The sequence below is a fragment of the Chaetura pelagica genome, unplaced genomic scaffold (assembly GCF_000747805.2).
Source record: "Chaetura pelagica isolate M959 unplaced genomic scaffold, ChaPel_1.0 scaffold207, whole genome shotgun sequence".
NCBI classification, from domain to species: domain Eukaryota; kingdom Metazoa; phylum Chordata; class Aves; order Apodiformes; family Apodidae; genus Chaetura; species Chaetura pelagica.
The window spans coordinates 3848821-3860429 of NW_009953929.1; the positions used below are offsets into that span (position 1 = coordinate 3848821).

Below are 11609 nucleotides of genomic sequence, written 5' to 3' on the forward strand. Positions count from 1 at the left end.
TTTCCCTACTATGGGAAACGCTTGCATGTAAGTATGTCTAAAGGATTGTCTTCATTGTGTAAATACTTTGTTTCTGTTTACATTTACAATTACTAAGATGGATTCTGGGCATTGTCCTAATGGAGAAAGGGCTGTGTACTAGTTGTAGTATTAGGACATTTTGTACTTCTTGATCACTGATACATTTTGGAATCTTTTTGAATGCAGGGAAAGGCAGGAAAAGAAACGTGGTTCTTCAGATTACAATATAGTTTCTAGTGCTTAATTCTTGGGGATATTAAGTTAATAATTCAGTTATGGTATTGTTGATCATATTTATTTATGACTTTGTGGTTATGTTTTCTGGTTGCTCTGTTTCATGAAGATGCACTTCATGGTAGCAGATTTTTTTTCTTTTTAATTTTCTTTGTTTTTCTTTGCTTGCTCCACCTATCAGTGTATTCTGATGTAAATTTTCTTTATCTAATTGAGGAACACTTAAGTCTTAAAAAAACCCAAAGCCCTTACGCATATATTTAAAAGTCCAACTCATTTTCAAACTTGAATTTAGTTACGTTTTTCTTCCCTTTCATCAACTTGTGTTAACTACATACAGAAAATCTGTACCCTCTATCAAATATAAAATTATATTGCATCTTACTGATGAAGTTAGTCTAATAAATAGACTTACCGTCACTGCTCACCATTGAAAATGAAAATACTTTTTAAGTGTCAATCTATTGGATTCACGGTGTACCACAGTTGTTCATTGTAGTTCTTGATTTTTTAATGTGTTGCTGCTAGACTGACAGAAGAGGAAAGATTATGGAAGGAGAGTAACCAAGTCAGGCAAAACTCAATTATATTCTTTGTTTGACTTAGATATTTAAGAAAAAGCTTTACTTTTTTGTTTGTTTATGTTCGGTTCAATGTCCTTTCACACTTTATCATGTGGGATAGGGTCTGTGGTTTGGGGGATTCTTGCTTATGTGAGGTTCAATTCTCCTGACGTTAGTATATTGTAAAACAGTAGAGACAGTCGAGTGGTTAAAGGCTGAGGTGTCTCACCAGGTCTCAAGAAACAGGATTGATTGCTTGGCTATACAACAAATTTTTTATATCACTGTAGGATTGTTGAATTACTTTTATTCTGTAAAGGAGCTAAAAGGACTTGACTAATATTGCTGCTAATATTATTTGCCTTTTGTTGCCCACCCCAGGGAACCCAACTCCCTGACCTTAGGGAATGTTAACCTGTTTTAGGAGATCTGTGGTGCTTCATGAAGGTGCTCATTCTCTCCCCTCCTCCCCTCAAATTTTATATTGAGTAGAAGTCCATTCTGTTATTGACTATCTACAAAACATCATAGAAATTTGTGTATTTGTTTGAAAAATCTTGGTGATGAGAAGACTCTGAGGAAACACAGGAATTAGTATTATATCTAATGTTTAGAAAACTCAGTACCTTAAATGTGGTTATAATCCTTAAAACCAGAGGATTTTGAGCTGCATTTTCTCCTCCCATTTTGAAGTTTATAGGAGCATGGGAAAATTTCTGATGTAGTAAAATTGCCATCCTAGCAAAGTAGTTATTTCAATTGATTTCTAACTAGTACTTCACATTAAAGGTATCAGCACATCAGCTTCCATAGCATCATTCTTTGTAAATCAGACTTCATTCTGTAGTGCTTTCTTTGGTGTAAGAGTAGAGAAAATAGCCTAAAAACCCATAAATGTATTAAGGAGTCTCTTAAGTTAATGAGAGGGGGAAAAAAATCCAATTAAATTTTAAGGCATATATTATACTGCTGCACTGTCATATTTAGTTCACTGGTTATGTGTTTTTTTTTTCCACCAAGAAAATAAATAATTGTGCTTAATCAGCAGTATTGCCCTACAAAATATAAATTATGGAACAACTTAATGAATTTTGGATTAAATGCTGCTTTAACAAGGTATAATAAATAAGCTCTTACTTAATTCATAGGCATTTTACCAGATAATTCAATTTGTCCTAATTGAATCGGACTTGAGAAATAATACTGGCTTGACAGAAGAAAAATTGATTCTGCATTCATTCTTAAATTTTAGTTTTTATTATAGGGAAAAGATTAATAGAATAATTAAGTTTGGAAAAGACCTCTAAGATCATCAGCTTCAACCGTCAGCCTAACACCACTGTGGCTACTGGACCATGTTCTAAAGTGCTGGGACTGAGCTGTAACTGTTCCACCAAATATGATTGACCGGGATACTATCAGGATGTTGAAGGAAAGGTTTCTGTGTAAATCTATCCAACAGATAATACATTTTAAAATGGATTGATGCTGAAGAAATAAATGGGATAGAGTGGAAGGGAAGTTAGTGAACTAGAATTTGTTGAACAATGCTTTTAGCAAAATGCACTTAAATTAGAAGATTAAAAAGCAACAACAACCAAAACAAGCAGAAGAGAATATGGGGTAGGAAGAAAGAATATAATTTCAGAGGCTGTTTCGTAGGGGTTTCTAGAAAAATAAGTCAGTGACTTAAGTAGTGTTGAATATATTAGTTAAGAAATAGTATGAAGAATGTATACTTGACTGTCTAACTTGGGGAAAAAAAAGTCTTGCTTGTGTCAGATTGGACTTTGAAAGGTTAGGTTCTTAATTACCTTTTTTCTTAACTGTTCTGATGGATTAAATGTTAATTTACATGCTAAATATGAGTATCTGAAATCTTTTCCCCATCTTTCTGTTTACTAGGCTCACTATTTACAGCCTCTAGTGGCTGTTCAACTAGCAATTCACTCCAACAGTACCAAAGAAGAAATAACAATCGAGTGTAAGATCCACGGCTCACCTAATTTAAAAAATGAAGATGATCGTGACAAGTTTCTGGGACGAATTTCCTTCAAAGTTCAGATGACTGAATAGCATGAGTAAAAAATTGTCCACAAAGTAACCTGTTGTGTTGTCTGTTTTGTATCAGTTGGACATGCCATTCCTAGGATATGAGACCACCTTGGAGAATGTTAAGGTGGTTTATGGCATTCAGGGTAGCATAACAATATGCTTCCAAATCTTATGTTTAAAATTCCTCAAAATAAATGCCTGTCCTGCTTCTGCCTGCCCCATTGGAACAGTGTACAGACTGTAGTTATGTCATAGGGACCTGTAAATAGCTGTTTTCAAACATTCTACTGATGACCTTTGTCCTGTTTTAAAATGTGGTTTTATCCCCCAAGTGAGTGTCTCAAGCTTAATGTGCTGTGCTATGTAAATATTGTATTGATTTAATACTGGTTTAACTGTCATATCTCAATGCTGACACAGTTATAGGGATAAATAATAAATGGTACCTGGTTGACATAGTGAACTTTTTGAAAAAGTGAACACCTCCAACATAAATTGTGTGTATGGGAGTGGGTGGGTGGGTGGATGGATGGCTGTGTGGAGATGCCTTAAATTGTATACTGGGTGGTTTGGGAGAATTGGAATGGATTTTAAGAGTTGGTATGGATTTTTGAAAGCAAGTGCTCAACTAGTACTTTCTTGTGCTTGTCACTGTGCAAGTATTGTGTACATGTAATACTTGGGTATAGTTTGGTATTCTAGCTGAGGAATTGAATCTTTCTTCGTGTTGTTAATTGCTTGCAGTATGTGGAGCACAAATCTATACAATATTTTAAAACTTTCTAGTTCAGAAATATCAATATACAACAATTTAAACTGCCTAGGGTCCTGGTAACAGTTGTACAACAGAGCTGCTTGAAAGAAATGGCCTCACTATTGTGGGAATAGGCTTTCATTTTCCAGTTAAAAAATTCCCTGAAGAACCTATGTTTAAAAAAAAAAAAGGTTTGTCTTGATTAAACATTCCTGTTTAATTTATATACTCTGTTTCGTTGCATCATTTTAACATGCTTTACATCTTCATCTGCTTTTTCATCTTGGATTTTCTGTGTATCAACCGTTTAGAAAATCGGTGTAATCCATTTAGAAAATTGGTATAATCAACTACTTTATAGAAATAATATCCTATTGATTTGGAGTGGATTACTTCTAGTTTTATTAATCCAGTTGCTACAAATAGACTGGTTTATTTGTGACTGCTCCTTACATTAAACGAAGTCATCCCATTGTATTGGGTTATAACTTCTGCGGTTGTGCTGACATGGGCTTTATATCACTCTTCCCCAGAGTTTTTGTGTGTTTGGTTTGGTCTTGTTTGTTGTTGGTGGTGGTTGGTTGGTTTTGTTTTGTTTTTTTAGCACATGGGCCACATTCTGATGTTTTCTCAGTATTAAAGACCACAGCAAATAAGCATTTGTGTAAACACCTGTATGTGCTGCTAGTAAGGCCTAAATTTGTTACTGAACATGCTTTTACTCCTAATTCTTACAGTGGTTTTTAATACTTTATTTAAACAAATTAAATTAATTATTACTAAAATTCAAGATTCAGTCTTAGTGCCCTGCTTTGTTAATATTTGAGGCCAACCTAAGCCACATTAGTGCAAAACTTTTCTGCAAGCTTGCACTGGTGGCACAGTTGGACAAAGCTGCTCTTAATGGGACTTGAACCGTGTCTTGAATCTCATAAAAAAAATAGATTTATACTGATCTGGTGCAATTCTGCATGCTTTTTTTTTGAAAGAAAAGACATTGTTCCTACAATATGCAATGGGTACTTTTGTAATAATAGCATGCATTAATACTTAGTAAGAATGTTCTTTCAAAATGTTCCATTACTAATGTGTTAAATCATGCACTTTTAGAGCTGGGATACTTGGGTTTTTGAAAATATGACTAATTGCTTCTCTGTATATTCATACTGCCTGAAAGTATTTTAATAGTTCTGAGGGAACTTAACATGTTGATGTTGCATCTGAAAATGAGAAGGACAAGCGTCATGTAAAATTTTTCTCACATTTGTCTTCACTTAGGAATTGTAAGTTCTGGATAGACACTCGGTTTTCAAATTATCTGATTTTTGCAACAGTTTCTCTTTTGACTTACCTATATAGACAAAGCATGAAATGACAACTCTTCACCAGCACTTTTCAGACAGGTAAAACTCAATAAAATCCTGTTCTCCCTAGATTTTGTAGAAGTGTTTCGTTTTGTTGGTAATTTAATCCCATCAGCATTATCAAATGGGGTGAGGGGAGGAAAAAAAGAACTTTATAAATAGTTCATCTATCAAAGTTAGCATGTAAAATGTATGTAGGTAATGAGTCTAGTGTTAAACTGTTTAGTGAAACAACTATTTCCTCATTTTTATTTCTGTGTCTTGAATTTGAGTAAATTATCTAAGTAGTAATTTATAAACAGGTGTATTGACTATTAGGATAGGATAAAATTACTTTTTTTTCTTCACTTACAGTAAAGGTTACTTGGAATTAATTTCAATTTAAGGTTAAAGATATAAATTTACTACCTTGTTACCAGAAACCTGAATTGTTTAAAGTTTTATACTGGTAGATACTTTCTTGTCTTATTTGGTTAACTTTTAGTACCTTTGAGTCTGGAACAAGAAGTTTTAAACATTGTGAAACAGTCGGGTTTTGCAGGTGCTGCTTCATTCCACCATGAAAACCTACTTGTATGTACACAATTCAGCTGAGGTACCTCTTTTTGCTGTGCCACACTCCAAGTCCTGTTGCCACCCCACACATGAACATGCACAGGCAGGGTTAAAGTGCAAGATGAAGGGAAGATTGTTAAGAGGCAAAATTAGCTGAAGGCTTTATTTACACTGATAATGCAGTAGACAAGATGATCCCTTGAGGACAAATGACATTTGGCACTGATTGGCAATTATTTCCTATTGGGGATTCTGCTGCTTCTGGGATACTTGTAATGAAAACAAAGATGCTTTCCTTTTGTTCTGAAATGTTTTCTTCAGTAGTTCCCAAGCTGTAGAAGAAACAGATAAAATCTGGATACAGATGTAGAGTAGAAGGAAGGGTTGTAGACTGAAGGAACTGTGAATCTGTATAGATAGAAAATGGTTGGGTTTGTTTTGTTTTGTTTTTATTCCCTGCACCCTGCCTCTCTGTAGGAGATTTGGAAAGGAGAGATACATATCTCTTCCCCAAGCCCTGCTGACTGATTTCCTGCAATGTACTAAATGCGATGTTCTTGGGAACCTGGCACCAAACCTGGATGTTTCCCTATTTCAGGATTATTTTCTACCTCCCTGTGGATCTTATTATACCTTTTGGATGATATGAAGCAAGTAGAGCTTGAAGTGGAACAAGAAGGTTTGCATACTTAGAATTCAGAGTACACTTTGTTCTGACAGAATTAGGTTGGTCTCCTGTGATGGAGAAAAAAGTTAATTGTGTAATTTAAGGCTGTAACTGAAAAATACTAGATTTAGATACTAGGAGTATGCAGGCAGCTCTGAGTATGGATTTCCAAACCTCAGAATGCTTGAAAAGCTTCAATCTTATTTTGCAATTATTCAGAGCTTTGACTTCCCTGCTAGTGAAACATTCATATTCTCACTAGTTAGGCACTTTGTTGAAACATGTCAGTAGCATTCATGCTAATTCTCCTGTCAAATTACTGAAGCTTTTTAATTAATTTGTTCATTTGTCTGTAGTCGATATACCTGACAACTAGTACTTTTATAGAAAAAATCATTCTGCTAATACATCTACCATTAAAAAGTTTAAGTCTTTAATTTAGATATTTTTTTTTTCATTGTAACAATGGAATACTGAAGACATAAATGTGTTCAGAAACAACTGTTCAGTTGGGTCAGATCTAACTCTGCTTGTTGAGGTTAGAAGAAATTTCACATAAAACAGGCAGACCTCTGGACTCCCTTTGCTACAAGCTGTTGCAAACTAGGAAATGGTCTGAGGGCACTGTGCTTTCTACCTGTGCTGTACACTGTGGCAACAGAATTGTTTTTTTTCAGATCAGCTTGCCCTCTATATCAATACTGAGTTCTTTTGGTTTGGGGTGGCTTTTTTAGGTAAGAGCAAAGAATGTGTGGGGTTTACTTCAGAGGAGTTACATACATTCAGCATTGTATTAACTATGCTGGGGGAATAAATAGTTGAAGTATCTTTTAACCTCAGCTGTTTCTCATCATGAACCTTTGTCCTGATGCTTGTTAGGTTACACCTGTTGGACTACATACCAAAAAGAGTTTACCTCTTCTACCTTAGAAGTTAACCTGACTATGAAGTCAGTGTTGCTGTTAGACAAAGATTCCATCATAGAAGCTTGATTTTACAGTAGTCTTAGTTGCCCTTCAGTTAAAATATATAGAGTAACTGTCATTGTCTTGTTAGAAGGATTTTAATGCAAAAGATCAGAGTGAGTTCCTTTACAGGATAGTTGTCTCAGTTCCTGTCTAAGTGGGAGGGAAGAAAATCAGAGAAAAGCTAAGCTGAGAATTCAGGCTATTGCAATTGGTAACTGTAAATCTTAATATCAGTGCAACATGAGGGTTATCAAAAGTTTCTCTGTCACTGTGTAGTTTGTCTGGATCAAATAGCTGTAATCATGACTAAAAAGATTTTTTTGTCTCCAAATCTGAGGCAAGCACCTAAAGAAGCCAATAAAGGAAATTTTAAAGTTACGTTCACTAGCATGTACTTAAAATCTTTTGAGGTGATGCATGTGGCTGTGGAAGTAGTGCCTCATTTTGATTTTGCATTAACTGAAGGAAATTGCTAAGAGTTTAATCTTAATATATTCTGAAGAAAAGTTGCTCAAATGGCTTTGTCTTCATTTCAGGTGGCAGATGTAGCAGCAGCTCATTATTTTGTCCTGTTTTTTTCTGTACTGAATCCCTAAGGAATCTGCTCAATAAGTATAAAGTTAGAAACTTTCTGAGACTTCTCCCCTGGTCCCCCATCCTCTGTGTTTCAAGTGACCAGCAGAGAGCCACAGAGAGGTTTAGATGCTAAATAAAACTGAAATGGAATTCTTGATCTGAATCTGATTCTTGACCTTGTAAGAAAACACGAGAAAATAAATCTCCCTCTGAAAAAGTAAAGCTGAGTTAAATTTCTCCATGTGGTTGGGATCATCTTAGTTACTTCACTTGATTTTTTATATATATGTCCTTTCAGTGGATGGTGCACAGATGTACATGTTGCATACTGAGAGCAGGTCCTATCCTCTGAGGCCAGCTGCCCAGTTAGAACTGGAGGAGTTTGCAGTCTCATTGACAAGACTTGCAGGTTTGTTATAGTGCAATCTCATCTTCAGGCTTACAACCCTCTTGCTGTGCAAGAGAAGGGAAGTTGTGTGGCAGAAGGATTTAAGTTTTGAAAGAGGGGAATCGTTCCTACAGATAGTTTCCTCAGTCTGGAACGATAGCTCTGTACGATTGTGTATTGAGGAAATGTTTTTCCCAAAGGTAACACAGCTGATAAGAAAAGCAGGAGGTAATGTGGACTGGTTGGGAACTGGGGGAGCCAGAGAGGGTTTATAACTCTTCTGTGGATGGTGTAGTAACTGCCTTGCTGGGTATAAGGGAGCTTGTTAAAGCTGCTAAGAAAATGTTTGAAAGGTCTGAAGTGAATTATTTGCAAACCAACAGAATAGGATAGGAGAATAGTAAAGGGGGTAAAATACAATCTGTGGTGGTTTTCTTGTTTATTTTGGTTTTCTGTTTTTGGGTTTTTTTTATATATAGAGCTATGTATTAAAAAAGGCTACTAAAGGAGTTAATATTTGAATAACCTCTTAACTTTCTTAATTATCCAAAAGTATACAAAACCAGAACACAGTGAAGAACCACTTTCATTACATAAAACCACTTTAATATGACACAGAAGTAATCAACCCCAAATCAAGTGTATACCAAAATGCTTGTAGAAAGAGCACACAGGTCATTGTATATGCAAGTTTACTGACTTTCTACTGATCTTTTTGAAATAATGTGTACAGTCTCTAGGATGATAATAGGCATGCTGATTGTTCAGGATGCACCTAATAGTTTGATATATACCTTGAAAACTAAAGTCTGTTTTTCTGTCACCTGTATTTTAGTGGATCAAGGTATTCATCTACTTGCTTCCTGCTGCAGTGTTACACAGCCAAGCAGAAAGCTGCTGCAGTGGATCTCATGTTTCCAAGTGCCCCAATGTGTAAAAGTAGGTCAAAAATTGCATAAGATGCCATTACTGGAAACTGCTGTAGGCCGAGTTGCATATAAAAACTCAGCAGTGCAACTTGGCAAATGCACTCTGACAAACAGAAATGCAGCCATGACATAAAACATGAAAAGAGGTCTCTGAAATCTCCCTAGGACATAAATGGCTGTTGGAATCATAAGATGTCTTTGCCCCTTGAGTTCATGTTCCTGCTGTCTGCTCAGCCAGTGTCTCCTGCCTGGCTCCTCAAGTTTCACTTTGTTCTTGTCTGCAGGGAGCTCAGGCACAAGGCTTCTTAACTCCTTCTGGATTGCACAAGATGCATTCTATATTTTCCTGCTTACCAAGTTCCTCTTAACAACAACCATAAAAATAATGTAAAGCTGAGAATATATCGCAGCTCTTCCACTGAGAACAGTTGCTGGTGATTAGTAATAACCAGTGGATGTTTGTGGAGAAAGTCTTTGCAGTTTCTTCAGGCAGGAGCAGTCACTGCTGCTGAGTTTAACGCTAACGTGCCCTGTGGATCACTGAGAGTACAGTACTTCTGTTTTCCTCTTTTGAAGCACTCTTTCATAGCTTTAGTACAGATGAGGAATACATGCCTCGGTATCTGATTTATGTAGTACTTTACCTCCTTTATAGAGTTACAAAAACATGTAAACGGGAACAGAAAAAAATAATTCCAGAAATGTGTAGAATCACCTTCAAAAACTTGTCAGTGTGCATTCTCTACCTGGTATGTGTGCATCCTGTACCCATGAAACAAGGCTCCCCCTTGGTTCGCAATGTCTATTGGCCCATTCTAGTTCTGTGCCCTTGTACCTGTTGACTACTTTGGGCAGCACTGAGAGCAGCATGTGAGCCTTCAGCTCACTTACCTTCAGCTTTTGTACCATTTTTAAGAGCCTGACCACTGGTTAAGGCAGTCTTCTGTATTTTTTTTTTTCTTTTAGCTACTGATAATTTTCATTGTCTTTTTCTAATACAAGTTTACCCAGTTGAATAGAAACAAGAAAAAAATAGTTTGAGGGATTATATCCATTAGCAATCTGAACAGGGTGTATTTGGCTGGAATCATCTTTTAGTGCAGTATATTTGTTTTAACTGTGAATGGCTTATTAGTCATAAAATATACCACTTGATGGATGCATTTTCCCAGATTTCAAATAGGGGTAATCCCCTATGAAATGAATTAATTAGACCTATCTCTGAGTCTGGCAAGAGTTCTTTGGGCTCTGCAGTTCTTTATGAAAAATCTTTAGCAACCAGTACTGCTTTATTTCCCAGAATTGTTGTGTCTCTGGTGGTATTACCCATTTGTCTTCATGCCAATTACACATTTCCTATGTTTAAAAACAAAGACATGGCTCAATACCGATAATCTCAGGGTCACACACAATACATTTACATGGCTAGAAGGGTCCTCAGTTAATGTACAAACATGATCAGGTCTCTGACCGTGCAATAGCTTCTGGCTACTGCTCAAGAGCAGACAAATACTGAGCTGATAAATGCTCTGATATAATTAACTCAGTTATTTTGCAATGTACCCTGGACAGAATAACCTTATCACGTTCAACCTTAATTTAATAGTCTTTAATGTGTTGCCTGATGTTAGAAAACTGTTAGGAGCTTGGCAGAACATTAATAAGTATGTAAGTGTAGAATATTTCCAACTTGGGTTTAGGCATGCTAATGTGATGAGAAAATACCAAAGGTGAGAAGGTTTGTAAGTAGCAACTGTAAAAAATCCTGGCTTTTCCCTGGGCTTACATCAGGATGTTGCCCAGCTGCAGACAGCCTGCAGCTGTATTCATTTACATCTCATACAGCTGTAGTCTTTTACATCTAATTTTCTATTAGCAATAGGTATAGCAGCCTGTTCTACAATTTGGTCAATTTACTAGTAATAATACTTTGTGATGGGGAAGCAAAAAAAGTCATCTTAGTGTTGATAGAGTGATAATTGAAAAAAAAAAATCTCCCTCAAAGCATGTTGTGCAAGCACTGGATCTTCCATCTTGAAGTTTTTGTCTGCAGATTCTCCAGACCTATTTGTATTTTTTCAACTCTCCAATGTACTTAAGAGTCAAGGTTTTTCACCTTCAGAGTTTTGCCACCCATTGGATCTAATTGTTTAGTTCAATCACTTCATAAATTCCGATTATATGTTCAGAATTTCGCAGTATGGATCGTCTGGCTCATGGCGGGAGGCCCCCCTGGGGGAGAGGCTCCCCACATTGCACACATGCATCCATACGAAATTGTTGGATTTTGGCCGCTTTTTCTTTTCTTTTCTTTTCTTTTCTTTTCTTTTCTTTTCTTTTCTTTTCTATTTTTTAAATTTTTTTTAAGTTTTTTTTTTTAATTAAATCAGGCTGTCTAATTGCAGCAGCTGGTGGCCCCGGGCAGAGGTTCTTCTGGTGAGGAGGGGTCTCCCCTTCCCGCCGGCCCCAGCCGGGCACAGGTGTGCGCTGGCGGCCACGAGCTGCTGCTGCTGAGCGGGCCCGGGGGGGGAGGCA

The 11609-nt window shown here is 36.5% G+C and overlaps 1 protein-coding gene across 1 annotated transcript in view; it reads left to right on the top strand.

The window, feature by feature from the left end:
• ATP1B3 (ATPase, Na+/K+ transporting, beta 3 polypeptide) overlaps window positions 1–3807 on the top strand; it is a 24283-nt gene extending 20476 nt beyond the window's left edge. The window contains exons 8-9 of the mRNA XM_010001672.1: window positions 1–27; window positions 2724–3807. Coding sequence (XP_009999974.1) covers window positions 1–27; window positions 2724–2894 — 198 coding nt within the window. The 3' untranslated portion in view covers window positions 2895–3807. The remainder of the gene's footprint in view (window positions 28–2723) is intronic.
• Window positions 3808–11609: the final 7802 nt, after the last annotated feature.